This window comes from Xenopus laevis, chromosome 8S, assembly GCF_017654675.1.
Source record: "Xenopus laevis strain J_2021 chromosome 8S, Xenopus_laevis_v10.1, whole genome shotgun sequence".
Taxonomy (NCBI): Eukaryota; Metazoa; Chordata; class Amphibia; order Anura; family Pipidae; genus Xenopus; species Xenopus laevis.
Window position 1 is genome coordinate 36,033,879 of NC_054386.1, and position 18,565 is coordinate 36,052,443.

Consider the following 18,565-nt stretch of genomic DNA (forward strand, 5'->3'; position numbering starts at 1 on the left):
TGGATCTACTTGCTTTGCGTTGGATGCAGTTGCCGTTGGCCTGTGCAGCAGTGCATTTATTTATTAATGCATAATTTAGTCAATTTATCCTGCTACTCGTTTCTTTGCATATTCTGAGACCTGGTCAAAAATGACTAGGAATCTTCCAGATAAGCACTACACTATTATTGCAACAATTAGTGCTCTATCGCAGAGACTTTTTTTGTTGGTATTCCCTCATGGTATTTCACCTCTCTATCCCAGTTTTATCAATTAAAAAGAACACAGTTTGAAAGAAAGAATTGAGCAAGGAAATGTCCAGAGATGCTTGCTAAATCTCTAAAATAAGATATGGTCATTCTTCCTCGGCCTAACAGCAGGGGGCACTTAGTTCACAAATTCATAATATTACCAAACTGATAATATCATGAAATCTACAATTATAAAAATGACTGTAAATTGCAAACATACTCAGGAGGGCACTCATTTCTATTAGTTACAATAATACAACTGGATGTGAATGGTTTTGTCCACGTTGCTAGCCGGCAACAGGAGCAGGGATGTAAATATAGAGGAAGCAGACTCTGCAGCTGCAGGGGGGGCCAGGAGGTATAGGGCCCCATGAGGTCCTAATTCATATACAATTTTAAAATATATTGGTAATATTGGTCAACCTTTATACATTTTGGGGGCCTGAAAAATAATTTGCTGTGGGGCCTAGTAATATTTAGTTACCCCACTGAACAGGAGGTAACCCCTGCAGAACCCTGGTATGTTTCCAGAAACATAAAACACGCATATGCTTCTGCTTCACCTGCTTCAGTTCAACTCCAGTCCTTCCCTAAGGAGTATTAATGCCTTCCAAGCCAATGTTGGTTAATTGATTGATTGGAAGAAGTACATATTGAATTCCAGGTTATTAACTGTAAGGTTAGAATGGCTCAGTACATTAGGGACACTGTTTCCATGATTAAATCAAGGCTGTAATCCCACTGGGCGAATAGCGGAATATGCATAAAATGCTGCAGTTTTTTTTATCCATGGGAATTAAAAAACAAAAACTACAATCAATGAATAAGAGTAAAGAATGAGGATTTGCCCTTCCTTGTTTCAACTTGCACTGTCCTCATGGATTTAATCCCTCTACTCTGATGGTTTGAACGCAATAATCCCCTGTTAAAATGTCAACAAATTGCCCCATGTTGTGATGCCAGATTTTGCTTACAACTCCTCATTTATATGCCACTCTCCTGGTAGATTACACCATGAAACCTTGCAGAATAATAGTTGTCTCTTTGCTGAACTGCATCAATAAGGATAAGAGTCACACAGTTTTTTGGTTGATAATTCACATTTTGGGGGTTGGGACTGTGGTTCCCACCTCCTACAACAGCCAAGAAGACTTCATCAGAGCCAGAAGATGAGATGGAATTTCAGCAGCACAAGTCTAGTGCTCAAGGTGATTAAAGTTGTCTTTTTTAAGAGTAATATCTCGTGGTTGCGGCTTGTGCGTTTGCAGGGGGACTACCTTCACATGACGCTCTCAAAGATGATGACCCTATTATCCGACACGGGGGTCAATGTGGTCAAGCTCTTGACATCTGGATCTGTTGCCATATACTCCAAATGGTGGGCTCCCCATACAGGTTCCGTCAGATGCTGCCAACGCTGTAAGTTTCCAAAGAGAAACAATTATGCAACTGTCACACTGCAGAGGGCATAGGAGGACCATGAAATTTGCTGATGATGAACCAATAAAATGAGCGAAGCCATCAGAAAGGTATAAGACGTTTTGAGCCCAAACCACTGGTGAAACTGTTAACTGGTTGATGACTTTTATTATATTACTCTAATATATCTGTAGCTTTGTTTTTGACTAAACCAAATGTTAGATTACAAAGGTCTTGTCTGGAGGGTTTAGCTGTACTAGTCTGGAGCTGCTATTCCATTATCCCCAATAGCAACAATTAACATAATTCTGAGTTCTAAACACCCTATTTCTGATGAAGGCAGCTCATTATCCAAGACTAAGCTGTCCAAACTACATTGCCTACATCATCAGGGTCACATATGCTGCTTGGAAGGCATAGATTACAAAACCCTGAAAATTCTGTTTGTGCTTATGTACAAAAAAGCCAAAATGTGGTAAACCATTGCTCACTGGCACAGCTGCAAAAGTTCACCATTCTGAACATTTACCTCTTTCAATGATCCCTTGGCACGTGTGAATTTATACAAGAAGGTAACAGGAACGCAGAGCATGGAAGACAAGGCAAAGCCCCAGCCAATGGCTTCTCCCCACCAGGGGTATGTGTAGCTGTTGTTGTACATTAGAGGCTTGTAGTTGATGAGGTTGAACAGAAAGATGGCCTAGAGATGAGAAAGTTGATGAGTTAGCAATTCCACAACTTATTGACAACAGCAGTTGTACATTAGAACAGAATCCATTTGATACACTGGGACCTGCCAACAGTGAAGTCTAAATTTAGTATATGAGTCTATCGCTGCCAAAAAATGGTACCAATATAATATTCCATCTTGTATGCCAGTGAAACAATGCAGGGAGCTGAAGGGCTTATTCTGCCAAATGGGGATAAGTTTGAAGGTTTGGGACCCCCTTTCACTGGCTATAGTGCATTCTGGTAAAGAAGCACAAATGCCTCAACACCAGGGAAGCAGACATGGAGGTAGCAGATTAAGAGAGGAAAACTACAGATGACTTACCATACAGACAAATGGGGTGATGAAAGACCAGCACCACTTCATCCAAGGGAATGGGCGATACCCAATCATGCGTGCAATGTCATCCATAAACCTGTCAGCACCTGTATGAACACCAAATAAATCAGTAATATTGAAGGGGCTGCACATTGGTTTTAGCATCTCATTTTATTAAAGGAAAACAAAACCTAATATGGCTAAAAAAGCTTTCAGCTTCTCAATAGCAGCAATGATCCAGGACCTCAAACTTGTCACAGGGGGTCACCATCTTGGAAAGTGTCTGCGATACTCACATGCTCAGTGGGCTCTGAGCAGTTGTTGAGAAGCTAAGCTTAGGGGGTTGTCGCAGTTTTAGAAAACTAGTTTTGTTTGTAATATAAGCTGATGCTACAGGGCTGATTATTACATTCTGATACTTGTTGTACTGGTTTCTGTGCTGCCATGTAGTAATTATCTGTATTAATTACTAATCAGCCTTATACTTTGACATTTATATTCTATGTGTACAGTATATTGTGAGTGGGTCCCTAAGCTCAGCAGAAAAGAAGATGGGGAGCTACTGGGGCATCTTTGGGGGCACAGATCTTTACTGCTAAAGGGCTGTGGTTGCATTGGGCTGGTACAGAAGCCCAAAACATAATGTACAACATTTCCAGCTACTTCTTTTGTTAGGCTTTAGTTCTCCTTTAACTGCTGTAATTTACATGGTTCCGCATTGCACTCTAGCTACTGTACGCTGCAAACATGCCCTAACAGTGGCACTACTGTCCTCAATGGTGAAAAATAAACTGCGAAAAGCCCTTGCAGTTCCTTTATACTGTGCCGTTACCATGATTAATTCTCCTTTGGCGAAAGTGGCATTTTCCATTGTATGTACGATGTCAGCAAATCCCAAGGACATGGCTATTTAAGACTCTCCTTTGGTTGGTATTCCATGGCGCATGTTTTGGATTAAAGCCAATGGCCTTAAGTGCTGCAAATAAAGGTGGCCATACACGGGCCGATAAAAGCTGCCGACAGACCAAGTCGGCAGCTTATTGGCCCGTGTATGGGGGCCCCCGACGGGCTTCCCCGATCGAGATCTGGCCGAAAGTCGGCCAGATCTCGATCGGATGGGGTTAAAAATCCCGTCGGATCGCGGCCGCATCTGTTCGTTGATGCGGTCCCGCGATCCGACCGCCCGTTTGGCGAACGCTAGGATCCGATCGTTGGGCCCTAGGGCCCACGATCGGATCAGCCCGATATTGCCCACCTCAAGGTGGGCATATCGGAGGGAGATCCGCTCGTTTGGCGACATCGCCAAACGAGCGGATCTATCCGTGTATGGCCACCTTTACTCAGGGACCTTTGAAAGATTTCCCTCTATAATAAACAGTGGGCAGCTAGCTTTTTGGGAAGACTCATCAGTTTGGATCAGTTTGAGAAGAGGGCAGAGAGGGAATCTGTCTAAGCCCTACAATAAACATGCAAATGACACACAATTATAACGACACACATATACATTTTGGTAATTACGCTACAGACGCATTTGAATAAAGGCTTGATGTAGATGAAAGTGTGCCTTATTTCGACTTCAACTACTATGTGGCTGTGTTACATACCATAAACCCAAGCAACCACCACGCACTGCCAGAAAGTCTGCCACAAGAGGGTCATCCCACTAGCAGAATAGTAGTCGAAGAGCTGGAAGACATACATTCCACCCTAGGGAAAAAGAAAGACACAAATACATTAAACATTGATTCCTTGCTGTAATACAAGTATGAGACCTATTATCCAGAATGCTCGGGACCTTTTCCTTTTTCCGGATAATGGATCTTTCTGTAAATCTTCACACCTTAAGTCTACTAGAAAATCATGTAAATATTAAATAAACCCAACAGGCTGGTTTTGCTTCCAATAAGGATTTATTATATCTTAGTTGGGATCAAGTTCAAGTTACTGGTTTAATATTACAGAGAAAAAAGGAAATCTTTTTTATAAATTTCAATTATTTGGATAAAACGGAGTCTATGGGAGATGAAGCTTTCTGGCTAATGGGTTTCCAGATAACGGATCCCATACCTGTATAGGAGTTCTGTTTACATATAAAAGCTGGAGGCTGCAAAGGTTCATGACTCTGATGTCCACGGCTATCACTTACAGGCATTCCTTCTCCAAGTTACTGTTATGGCCACCAGCCTATCCACTGGCTCTGTGTGCTCCTCTGTATGCCATTATTACATTATTATTTTGGAGCAGCAGTACAATAGATAACACAGTGTCACTTGTCAATGGAATATTCTCCCATCTATAATAATTACAATAATTATAAACCTGCAAAGGAGGAACCTTTAACATAATCCTGGCCCTTACCTCTGTCAGCATCGACAGGTCAACGAGGAACATAACAGCACAGCAAATGGCCACGGCGATCTCTCGCTGAAAACGGAAATAATAGCGGGCTGGAAGCAGATCCAAGATGGCGGTGATAAGGCCTTCCACACCAACAAACTGTAACCAGAAATCAAATATGTGATGTTTAATGGGTTCAGTAACTGTGATAGAATTACAGCTCAGATTAACTGAAACACCATAATGAAGCCATTCATACATTAAAGGCCTAGTATATCGTCACATTCTATGGCAATATTACATGCCGTTTTGGTTTGCCTGTAAGGCAGTTATCATGTTTAGCCATGTAGAATATGTTTGCATTATGGTGCCAATTGCCATGTTTAGAATATGTTCTAATTTATGTGTATTCATATTAGGGAATGAGGGAAAAGGACCCTGTAAATAAAATCCTCAGCCAACTAGTCAAATGTAGACATACCTGGCTATCCAAACCCAGAAGCAGCAGCATGAAAAAGAACAGAGCAGACCAAAGTGGTGCCACAGGCATCAAACTCACAGCTCGTGGATATGCAATGAAAGCCAAGCCTGGCCCTACAAGTAAGAGATATAGGTGGTCTTGTAAAAGGTAGTAAGTCAGATTGCTGATACATCACAGTGCTAGATTTCTTCAATATAATGGCTCACAAAGGGCTCTAGGACATGATTTGGTTTTAGAGGTACCTACCCGACTCTGCCACTTTTGAAATATCCACCCCTTGTTCATTTGCCATGAAGCCAAGGATGGAAAACACCACAAATCCTGCAAAGAAGCTGGTCCCACTGTTAATAATTGCGAGTATAAAGGCATCCCTGCACAGAAAGAGAGTCTCGTTTATTGCAAGTACAGAGTAAGCTCCGCATATACCAGTCATATTCAAAACCTTTAACACATAGCTAGGCATATTATGGGTATTTCCACAAATGCCAGATGCCCCATTATTAGCAAGGGGAACTGCTAATCACACCAGTAGTTCATCCTGATAAAATGCAGCCTCTCTTCTGAAGTGCTGTACAAAGTTGCTTATACAGTATGTGGCACTCATTTTTCTCCATGTACAGTCCATGTGACTTGCCAAGACAACTGGCAGTTACAGCATTAGCCAATGACCCCCCCCCCACCTTCCCTGCAGAAACACACACATCCGACATAAGGGGAGCAGATGCACAGGTTTTCTTGGCTGGGGGTTACAAGTAGCTGCCAGGAAGACCTGTCCATATGCTGCAGGCACTCAGACCTGTTTTGGGTAGGCTGCTTTGGTCCAGAATGAAGAAAGTGACATAATATTGACAGAACAAGAAGGGATCTGAAGTCTATGTTTGGTGAGCCCAGGCTGCAGGCAGAGAGTGTGACCGTGCCAATCAAGATCTCCATGTGGCATGCATGGACACAGCACTATCCTGGGAGTGGGGTGGAACATGATCTGCATGAGGCATAACAGCTGGGGTGTCCCTTACAGCAGCTGCACCCAACCAGCCGTAATTCTGAATGTGTAAAACACTAGGCACTAAGAATTCAGGGTAGAGGTCTTTGCTCTACAAATAGGTACGGAGGATGAGAGATCTAGATCATATGATGCACAAACACGTGTCAGTGTACTTTTTTTCTCCAGCCATCAAATAAACATATAAGGCTACCCTTCTCGCTTGAGATGACCAACTTCTCCAATCGGAGCTGGGAGCAAAAAGACAAACGTAGATGCCTGGGCGCTCTAGGGTGACAAGTTGGAGACCCATTCTCTATCACACTGCAGTTGTCCAACATTTTCCATACAGTTGGTCAAGTATCTCAAAGTTCGAGGATCATCTTAGATTAAAGTACAATACTATAAAACAGTCAGAGACCATACAAATCCCTGGGATCAGTTCTACGTCATAGAAATAATCCCCTATTGCAGAACTATAACTTCTGACATCCCTAAGGGCAGAAGAGCTTGTGAGCATGCTAAAGTGGAAAGTGCCTATAGCAAAATGGGATTTACAAGACGTATTTGGTAAAGCAGGAATTAAGTTATGTCACAGATTACATATTTTGAAGCAACGCTGCGATTGGTCATTTTTTTGCATGCTTTTGAAATATGTGCCCTACTCATCTGCCTCTAATTAACCAAGCATCCTAAGGCTATTTGTTTCTTAAAGGGGTGGTTCACCTTTAAGTTAACTTTTAGTATGTTATAGAATGACTTATTCCAAGCAACCTTTCAACTGTCTTTCATTCTTTATTTGCTTCATTTTTAAATGATTTGCCTTCTTCTTGTGATTCTTTCCAGCTTTCAAATGGGAGTCACTGACCCCATCTAAACAACAAATGCTCTGTAAGGCAAATTTATTGTTATACCTACTTTTTATTACTCATCTTTCTATACAGACCCTCTCCTATTCATATTCCAGTTTCTTATACAAATCAGTGCATGATTGCTAGGGGAATTTGGACCCTAGCAACCAGATTGCTGAAATTGCAAACTGGAGAGCTGCTGAATGAAATAACTAATAACCCCCAAATAATAAAAAATGAAGACCAATTGCAAATTGTCTTAGACTTTCACTCTCTACATCATACTAAAAGTTAATGTAAAGGTGAACAACCCCTTTAAGGTCAGTCATCCCAGCAGTGCAATCCGGCACCATCCAATAAGGGCGCAGAGGAGCATCATCCCTAGGAGCCTATCCTCCTTCTTTAAGCCAGGCTTTTGGCATTCTCCTTCAGATGCAGGACAAACAGCCCTCGCTTGGAAAGATCTGCCCTGAGCTAAAACAGGAGTTCTGTTTATCCCCAATCCCACTTATGCTTGGCAGCCGTATGAATAAATATCTTTGTGCTATGTTATGTTTTCCTGCAAGGAATAAAAGACAGAATGTAAAGTGCAGACTCCACTAAACTATATGACCTCACTGGTCTACAAGAAGAAAACTGCAGAGCATCATTTAGGTAAGGGGTGTCCAACCTTTTGGCTTCTCTGGGCCACATTGGAAAAAGAAAAATTGTCTGGGGCCACACATGAAATACAAACACTGTAAATACTGAAAATACACAGAAAAGAACTACAATACGAGTTGGATAACCAGATGGAGCTATACATTGGAATATGGGACACCTGGATATTGAACAGACTGATTATTATATTATTATTACTAACTGGGCAATGGGCAGAGTCCCCCATCCTCCCTACTCCATAGGTCACCACATTGTTACAACCTGGCATAGTAAGCCTGTTCCTAACAAGACTACAGACTGAGGTGGTTAATGTGTCTGGACTTAGAGAGCACAAAGTGTTATTTCACTCTCGTTTTCTCTGTTTTTCCATACATTTATTTCTTAATTTCTTTCTTTTTTTCCCTTTTCTTCCTTTTCTCTCTCATTCAAGCTGGGCCACAGTCATATCCATCCTGGGCAGCAGGTTGGACACCCCTGATTTAGGTGTACAGGGGCAAAGTTCTGGGAATACTGTATTGAACTGTGTATGAGCTGTAATACATACAGGGGAGAAACAACTTACTTGTAGCAATCATTGTTGAAGCGATTGTAGCTGCCCAGAGCGGTCAGTGCACCAAGTCCAATGGCGTAGGAAAAGAAAATCTGAGTGCCGGCATCGATCCACACCTAGCAGGGACAAACAGATTATAAGGCTACAATGAAAATCTATTCCAACAGATAAGCAGTACTAGACCCTAAAATGGAAAATGGCTCAAAATGCTGTATATGGATATATTACTGTACCAGGCCAGAGTTCCCACAGCCCTATAACACCAATGAGCCATTCCTCGCGGCCCGATCTTCTGATCTTGTTCGGCCATGTTTTTAGTGTGCTCTGGGCTGCTACTAGCAGGAATGGAACCACAGATCTCATCTTAACGGAACAGTAACGTCCAAAAATTTTTTTTGAGATTTGTTGCCCTGCACTGGCAAAACCGGTGCATTTGCTTCAGAAACAATTACAGTTTATATAAATAAGTTTCTGTGTAGCCACGGGGGCAGACATTCAATTGCAGGACACAGAGTACATAACAGATAAATTCTGAAGAATCCCATTGTATACTATAGAGCTTATTGGTTAGTTGCTGTGTAACCTGTGCTTTTCTCCCTCTTCAGCTTTTTGCTACACAGCAGCTTCTTTATATAAATTATAGTTGTGTTTCTGAAGCAAACATACCAGTTTTACCAGTGCAGCACAACTCTACATTATATTTTCATTAATTAAAAACACTTTGGTGTTACAGTTCCTTTAAGGACTGAACTGTCTTTGGGCTTGTACTGAAGACCAATACATAATTCCAGTTTTTTGTTTTAAAGGAGAAGGAAAGGCTAAAATTAAGTAAGCTTTATTGGAAAGGTCTATATAAATACACCAGTAAACCCTCAATGTAATGCTGCTTTGAGTCCTCTGTCAAAAGAAACACCACATTTCTTTCCTTCTATTGTGTACACATGGACTTCTGAATCAGACTTCCTGTTTTCAGCGTAAACCTCCAGGGCACGGCCTTGAGCATGCTCAGTTTGCTCCTCTCCCCCTCCCTCCTCCCCTCCCTGCTGTAATCTGAGCCCAGAGCTATTAGCGAGCAGGGAGAGACTCAGGCAGGAAGTGATGTCACACAAAGCCAATATGGCAGCCGCTATCCTAAACAAACAGAGAACACTTCTAGAGCTTTTTTCTCAGGTATGGTAAAGCATTCTGCAGAATAAATATATTGTTATAGCTTGCACTATTGTGGCTAATCTATTGACATAAACTGCTTCAGTAGCTTTCCTTCTCCTTTAACTCACCCCTGTGTGGTTACAATTAACTTGTATGGGAAGAATGAATCCACAGGGTGCACCTGCTTGAATTAACTCATGTACACCAATTTGAGAGAGTAACTCACAGGCATGTTCATGGAAGCTTTCTGCAGTTTGGTCATATAACCCATGATAGTGTCAGACAGGGCCCACCAGAGAATATGACATTAAGGGCCCACTCTCTCACAATTAGATGCAGTCAGACTGAGCCGGCAGGACACCAGGAAAAAGCCCGGTGGGCCACCAGCCCGGCTCCACAGAGTCAGTGCTCTTGACTTGCCCTCCCCCACCCGATCACATTAAGAAGACCCAATGCAGGTACCCACCGGCGATCACATCTATAATAGAGATGTGATCTATGTTATAGGCGTCATACTTTTATTCCATGAAAATGACTTGTACCTGAGCGCTCCCTAGCTTTGACCAGTCAGGTTTCAGATAATAAATGATGCCTTCGGTAGCGCCAGGTAACATGGCACCTCGGACCAGCAGAATAAACAGAACCACATACGGGAAAGTGGCTGTGAAATAGACAATCTGAAAGAAAGAACAAACCATTGTAGAGATTTTGCTTGGTGAAACAAACATTTAAAAGCCCTCAGGTTTATGGCATGTGCCTATTGTTAGCCATCCCATTAAAACAAAAATATCATTGTGAATGTAAGCCCAAGGAGAGGAAAGGCTTATAAATACTATGCTGACCTTCTAATGATTAACTCAAATACATTTATATCTTCTACTACAATGAAAGGTAGGATGTAGAAAATACAGGTTTTTAAAAGATTATAAAGTGAGTTTTATGGCAGTAATTGGCCCCAGCCAGTCACACAGGTAGCGCAATTCCACCTCCCATGCACAGGTAGGAGTTGATTTTGCAGTTACAAAGGTTGCCTCATTTTGCCCTACAAGAAGTTCACTGGAAAATGACTTTTATGCACAGTTCCTTCTATATTTCTATGGCATGGTTATACTGCCACAAAATTGTTCAAGGATTACTGGACTAAGTCTCACCTGACCCCCAGAAACCCACAGCACTTCCAGGGACATGTCCAGGGTGCCTATGGCTCACAATGCCACAGCTGAACATTTAAGTAATAGTGATATTATTGTACTCAAATATACAGGAATCGGGTTACAAGAGATGATCCCCCTTCCCAAACAGACGTATAGTGCCAATAAAAAGGAACCAAGATATTTAAAAATAGACAGTATAGCCTAATAAAAAAGAATGCTTCATTTATTTTATATATAGAGGGGCATGCCCTACAGCTTGGTCATGATATTTGCACTAAACTGACCCTGTTTACCTAGAAAGCCTGTTCTAGCAATTCAGGTGTCCTTGCTACATGCCCTTTTGCAGAGAGTTTGACTTGCGCCACTCCGACACCGAACACTCACTGGCATTTCATCAGATCCCATGCTGGCAGTAATAAAGAAGGCTCTGTGACGGCACAGAGGGCTTGTGGGTTGTTTTGAAAGGTTGGCTACTACCATGGCACAAAAGATGACTTGGCATTGTATGGATATACAGAACAACAGGTGCCCACACATGGCGTAACTTTGTTGATGCCAGAGCTTCATGCTGGTCTATATACTAAATAAATCCCCAGCCTCTGTACCTTTAGCCACTTCTTTTATACACATGCCTTCTTGGTGTCTGCACTACACCAACTATCCACAACACATGAACAGATACATATCAAGCTTCTGCTTCACCTCCATCTTCTTTCTTCTCCAAGGTGTCCTCTTTATGGAGACTGCATGCACAGTACAGAAATTATGGGAAAAATTCAGAATTGTGCATGTGCTAACCCCAACAAAGCAGGATGCCTAGAGAAGGGCAAATGCTACTAAAAGTAGAAGAAGAAAGTAGAAGGAGAAGAAGAAAAGCACCAGCACATGCACAGGGGAGCATGTAAGCAACTGAAATCACTTGGGGGTGCCCAACATCTTAGAACACCCAGCGAATTTACCCTTCTGTGTCCTTCAAGTATGAGAAATGTGACAATGTGTTGGTAGTGAATACTAGTGGCAGCAACAGCAATTAAATAAAACGACCCTTTAGCCACATACATATTTCTTCCTCCCGCTCTGTTCCCTGTCTCATGTCTCTTTCCAAACCAGCAGTGAACAATGATGGACAAGTTTAAAAAAAAGCAGGTGGGGAGAATATTTTTCCGACTGCTGTCCTAGCCAAACATTCAAAGCATGAAGTCACGCATTCCCATTGCGGTCATGCCTCAGAGAAACAAAAGCACCTATAGCCTACATTTACATAATAGCTTTGTATACTTATCTAGTTCATGGAATGAATAGGGTGGGGAGCCTGTTAGGGCTATGGTGCGGGGGGGGGCACTGATTTCCCCCAATGAGAAAAGCCATGAAAGCAACAGAAATCAGCACTGGTTGCAGCCTGTTTTGTATAGTTGTGCAAGAGGGCCCTTGTACGTGCACGCTTGATGTGCAACTGCTGAACAAATACAAATAAGGTCTGCTTGTATTTGTGTTGATAGATATACTCAGGACCGCCATCAGAAATCGCAGGGCCCCATACAACAAAATTTCCTGGGCCTCCTGGGCTGCACCCACCGCAAGCCCCACCTACAGGTCCGCCCTCCCCACCGGTCCGTCCCTCACCACACAATAAAAAAACAAAAAAAAATATTTGTGGCTAGGGTTCCCACAGGTTAATAAAAAATAAAAAGATATTGGTGGTCAGGGCCCCCCATAAAAAAACATTTATGGCCAGGGCCCCCCATTAAAAAATATTGGTGGCTAGGACCCCACATGAGAAAAAAAATTGGTGGCCCCCCACACATTATGAGAAAATTGGTGGCCAGGGCCCCTTAAACGTCCATGCCTTCCCGAAGTCAGCAGCTCTCAGAAAGATGGGGGGCCCGGCTAATCAAGTAAGTGTGGTGTGGCCGGGCCCCCTTACCCTAGGGGCCCCCTACAACTCTCCCCCCTGTCCCCCCCTGATGGCTGCCCTGGATATACTGTACACAATCCCATTCCCTAGTGGCTCCAAAACTGTAAGGAGCTGATCTTATACTACCCCAACACCTCCTTGTTAGGGGGCCCAGGACCCGAATGTTACGCTGCAGCCAGCTAGTGACATTTGGGAAGAACGCCTGTTTACACTCCTAAATATACCTGAAAGCCAAGCTTGAAGGACATTTAGGAGAGATTTGGGTTGAGCATTTATTTGATGCCCTAGAGATTCTTGAAATCATGGCTGAATGGGTGAATAACCAGCTTTTCTCCTAAATCTGTAATGTTGTCATTAGCTAAGGGGGGCCCCGACCGAATTTTGACCATCCTAGGCGGGCCTGAACTAAAAAGGTGCAACATGCATTAAGCAGCATATTCATGCCAATTTGTTTGGGAGCTTTGGCGATTTCAACCATCCTGATGGATGTGGATTTTTAGGTTCTAGCAGAAAATGTATTTTGACTGAAAGGGAAGATGTAACCCTAGCCTAAATAAAACAGTAAAAAGTTCCATACATGTATGACCCCTTGTATAGTATCTGCTTGTTCAGCTCACAGGCTGATCACTCAGGCTGTGTTCGGCCACCTTCATTTACACATTTCTCGCTACTATAGTCCCTTCCCTTGACACCATCCTATAAACTCTTTTTAAAAAAAATCTCTATAGGAGTTAAATGGAACCTTCACACCCCCCCCCTTTTTTTCCACTGAATTGCTCATTCTTAAGAGAAGAAATTTCCTATTGTTGAATAAGAACAACTGTAGGATGTGGTGGTGGTTGGATGAAGGCACGCGCTACATTCATCAGTGCCCCTCCTCCAGGCCCATGCTCAGTGAGTAAGCCTCAAGAGGCAGATTTGCAGGACACCATCTGGCGCTACCCAGGCTGAATAAGTAACGTAGCAGAGGCCTGACTTGGACAGGAGAGTTGGAGCTGCATGATAAATGTAGATCACATTCTCCCTATAGGGAGCCCAGCTCCATAGCAGACGTAGGGTCACAAAGATGACATGATGTTAGTATATATAGTGCTTCTCACCCTGGCAGTGAAAAGGTTGTTGTGTGTGACATCGCACCCAAGTTAAACACCACTTTGCTTATTGTTGAGAGGTGGGTAAACAGAAAAATGGTGAGAGCAGGATTCACTAATGTCCCCTATTTTTTTTAAAAACAAGGGCAAGTTGTGGAAAAATACATAAAGTGTGGGTATTGTTGCATAAAAGGTGAGAAAAGGTCTATATGATGTCATTTTATCTGGACCCCATGAGTTTAACCAGTATTTTTTCTGTAAGGATGTACCTGGCAGCGATGCAAGAGCAACAAGTGTACTAAACTGCTCTAGTAACAAGCAACTGTCAAGCTGCTTTAGCGATGAGCACACTGAACTGCTTTAGCAACAAATATATTGAGCTGCTTTAGCAACAAATATATTGAACTGCTTTAGCATCAAGCACACTGAACTACTTTAGCCTCCGCCACCTGCTAGCCAGTAAACATAGTCCCCGGCATGCTCCCTTGCTGCTAACGATTTCTCTGAGACCAACTGCTGGGGTGATGAGAGAAGAGGTGATACCAAGGGCAACTCAAGGACAAGGCCCAACCCTCGCTCTTTTAGACCCTAAAAACTCTGTTCATTCTTTGTGGCCAAGTAGCAAAAGGCAGTGTGCTTCCTAAAATAGGAGCACAAGGAGTCAGTGTTCCTACAGGTCTGTTCATTTAACAGACAGTATACAGTAGTAAAAATTCATTGTCTTTTTCTGGGGCTTTGAAATTGATTATATTATAATTATATCTATACACTTAATTTCAAGGGCCTAGAAAAGGGGAGTGAAGGTGTATTGTACCCAACAGACCCTGTTGCTTCTTTGGGGACCAATGATATAGGGCCCAGCAAGAATCTATCTCCTCTTTAAAGGACAAGGGGTCCTATTTTGCTTTGGGCCCATTTCACAAAATGGAGTCTATCAAGCAAAGAGGTAACATAGGAGATCAGCAAAATGACAACAAGGTTTTAGATCAGTGAGAGTGGAATTTTCCAGGCAATCTAATTTACATTGATGTGGCGCACAGTCAGACAGCCCTTGGTAACACACGGTGTGTTGGATACATCTGCCATGAATTATTCTGACAGTACAGTTTATTTCCAAACTCTCTGTACCTCTTACACCCCCCCCCTTGTTAGACAATTCCCCAACACTCCCTCTGTACAATGTGGAAGCAGGAACATGTTAAGTTATATCTCTTACTGGCAGAGTAAATTAGAAACATTTTAAGAGTTTAAGGTGCTGGCATTATTGTGCTGGTGATGTGGTATAGAGTGAACACTTCATGGTGCATATGAAGAAGGGTGGAAGGCCTAGGGGTCCCCTTTTTGCTTACCAGTTGACTTTTGATCAAACCCAGATTTGTGGAAAGACCACAAAGTCCAGTACAAATAAAGGGATGGCATGCCTTGGGGTGCCTGGTTAGCAAATCTGGGCCTGCTATGCCTAATGTTTACTGGACACATCCAGAAAGGTCAAAACGTGTTGGCATTGAAAGGATGAATCTATCTATTGCCAACCAATAATGGTTAATTTTATGATGGCCAACATAGTACAGCACTCTCCTGCACATTGCAGATGGGTCTTAACAGCAGTCTATAAAATCCTAGAATGTCATAGGTCATATAGAGGCGGCAGCTGTCCATACAAGACACAGGGAAGTATAAAGGGAAAGGAAGAATGAAAGGGTGATGGACGGAGACAGAGAGAGCAGGAGGAGAGATTGTATGAGAAGGCTAATAATACAGTAAAAGAAGGATGAACAAAATCTGAAGGTGGTAAAGAGAGGACATTTATGACTGGAGAGGAGGCATTGGCTGAAATCTTAATGGAACTGTCAGGGACGGTCATGGGTATTTTTCCAACCTCAGCTACTATGCTGATAGTGGAAGTCATTTTGACTCCCTCGTGTTCATTGCACCCTGTCCAATCTGGTCCGGATTTTGGGGCTGGCCCTACTGTTTTTATGATCCCCAGCTGGGTGGGAAATGTAACACGGTTCAGTATAACCCCCATAGCAACGTAGAATTAGAGTAGAAGAACAGCGGCACATGGCTATACTATATTATATAAGTATTATATTGCTCTAAGACATTCTAGGAGAGTAGCAAATAGGGTTCAACCCTCTGAAAGGCATTACAACTTTAATATGTATATATTGTACACGGAGCAAAGGAATACAGTGACTATTTCAGCCTGTGAGGTCAGCCATGTTGCATACTGGCAGTTGTTGCTAAACTACAGCTCCCTCCATTCTGTATAAGGCATCACAATGCCCAATATCTATCAAGGGGGTTGTAGTGCAATAACAGGCAGTGGGAGGGTGCAGGCTGGACAACATCTAGGCAGTATCCAGCTTTCAAGAGCTTGGCATCAGCAACTAAACAAGCATGATAAATGCTATTTCTTGGAATTAGCAGGGTTTAGCCCAGCTTTCTCACCGGGGCTGCTCTTTCGTTTCTAGAAAAGAACCTATTAAAGTCATAAACAAGTTCTCAGTGTCCTTAGTGCCATATCCAGTGTACAAGGTAGGGCAGCCGATACGGCGCCAGTCCCCATTTTTAACCTGCCAATCAGAACTACTTATTTAATAATTACAGTTAACTCATCCGATGCCATTTGGTTTAAAAACAAAATACATTTTCTAGGTCTTAAAGTAAAGCAGCAAAATACAAGTGCTACTGGCACACATGCAATTATTCCCCCCTTGCCACTTCTACTTCTATGCATGGCATTCCAAGCGCCACAGGCTGGGTTTGGGCATTGCAGAATCTACTCAAAATATATTTTTGTATGGAAAAACACACAGAGCAAGCCAAGGTTTCAGCCTGTTTTGCACAGATGCTCCTGACTCTAGTAAATAGCTGGTCTATTTGTCTTTCTTGGCTTATCCATTGGTACAAGCTCACCCTGTGTAGGTGGAATGTTACAAATTCCTATTCATAGAGAGTACAGAGTGACAAAGTTGACGCCACTGGCAAGGGACCAATGGGATTTAGCAATAAGAATTCTGTCATGGACATGAGCACAGAAGGTTTTAAGATACTAAATATGGAGTGTTTATTATAACATTGCTCCCATGATCTTAAGCTGGCATAAACATGCCAATAAAATTATGTTTTCCTGATGCTTACCTTTGTACCATAGATATCTGATAGTCCATTGGCTGGACAGGTTTAATCTGCCAAGGCACCATGTTGATCAGCGCATGGAGCAATGGCAGAAAGTGAAGAGCAACCACAGTTCTGATTTTTTGGGCCAGTCCAAACCAACAAAATAATAATATTAAGATGTACGTTAGACATCCCTCAATAGCTTGAGCTGGAATGCCCTGGTATACAGATGTATCTTTCATTATGTATCTTATCTTTTTTGGGGTCTCCATACCTTTCCTGTGGACTTGACTCCTTTCCAGACGCAGAAGTAGACCAGCAGCCAGCAGCCAATCAGACACAAGAGCAGCTCCCAGTTGATAGAACCCACGTCATCCAGTCCACTGGACAAACGTAGCACTTTGTTCCTGAAAGAATGATCACAGTGAGTACTCTCAAGGGGACTGAGATGACAATGAAGGAGTCTACAGTCCCTGAGCAAGCCCTTCATTGATGCCTGGTGGTGGATGCCTTCGAGTGAAAAGTAAGTAGGATGGCCAGTCGTGGGAGATATAATCTTTTTTTAGGACTGCCATTCATATTTTACATTAAAATATGATCACTAAATGCACAGAAGGAATTTTTTATATAGTAGGGTAAGGTGCCATATTGAAAGTCCTAACAAAAGCATTATATGTTAATATTACAGATCAACTGTTCAGGCTGAAATGAATATGGCACCTACCATCCAAAAAAGACAAATGGGGAAGGTTAATTCCCAAAAATGCAGTAATTCATTTGATATTCCATTGGATGGACAATAAAGGGGAGATTTTTTTCTGGCCACCTGTACTTACTTTCTGCACTCTTTTGCTCTTTTGGGGAACAAACGGGCCATGGAAGGTCTCGAAAATTATTTGTTGCTAAAGTTTGATTGGTCTTTAAGTTTATAATATATTGGTCAATTTTCCTGAGTTGGCAATGGCATTCCTTGGAAAGGGTTGCCCTGTATCCTACTGTTAGGGTTTTCCCAATGATACTCACTTGTCATGTCACAACAGGGGTGAAGTATTTTATTACTTAAAGTTTTGTAGATCACTGAGCTGGAGGAAAAAATCACATTCATCCCTCGCCCTCCCTCTGAATGCTAAAAGGCTGTACATGCTTCTCAGGCAACTGTTACATGGAAAGCAGGTAGCATTTTTCAAGCAAATCCCCTCCGATTCTAGCCAACTGCCATTCAAGTCCATAGCGTGACTGCTAATGGAACAGGGGGATTTTATGGTCACAGTTTGCCTGACTACGATGCCCTAGATAACTAGCCAATGCGGTCCTAGATTGCAGGAAAAAGCAAACCTGCCCGATCAAAATCAGGCCATCAGAAGCCCTCACACACAGGCAGATAAGCTGCCAAATTGGTCTAAAGGACCGATATTGGCAGCTTTAATCTGCTCATGTATGGACATTTTAACACTCAGGACTTTGTCACAGTCTAGTAACATATAGCGACCAATCCAATGCTTGCTTTCATCTTGATAATTTCACTAGAACAATACAAGCATACTGCTGATTGGCTGCTATCAGTTACTAGAC

At 42.5% G+C, this 18,565-nt stretch overlaps 1 protein-coding gene across 3 annotated transcripts in view; it reads right to left on the reverse strand.

Annotated features, from left to right (window-relative positions):
* slc6a8.S (solute carrier family 6 member 8 S homeolog) overlaps positions 1-18,565 on the reverse strand; it is a 43,888-nt gene that overhangs the window by 866 nt on the left and 24,457 nt on the right. For all 3 annotated transcript variants that reach the window (XM_041575328.1, XM_018232776.2, XM_018232777.2), the window contains exons 4-13: positions 17,268-17,400; positions 10,250-10,384; positions 8,571-8,674; positions 5,762-5,886; positions 5,516-5,628; positions 5,056-5,193; positions 4,302-4,404; positions 2,704-2,804; positions 2,179-2,349; positions 1-1,647 (exon numbers count right to left, since the gene is read on the reverse strand). The exon at positions 1-1,647 is cut by the window's left edge and continues 866 nt beyond it. In XM_041575328.1, the coding sequence (XP_041431262.1) occupies positions 1,510-1,647; positions 2,179-2,349; positions 2,704-2,804; positions 4,302-4,404; positions 5,056-5,193; positions 5,516-5,628; positions 5,762-5,886; positions 8,571-8,674; positions 10,250-10,384; positions 17,268-17,400 (1,261 nt within the window). In that variant the 3' untranslated portion in view covers positions 1-1,509. The remainder of the gene's footprint in view (positions 1,648-2,178; positions 2,350-2,703; positions 2,805-4,301; positions 4,405-5,055; positions 5,194-5,515; positions 5,629-5,761; positions 5,887-8,570; positions 8,675-10,249; positions 10,385-17,267; positions 17,401-18,565) is intronic.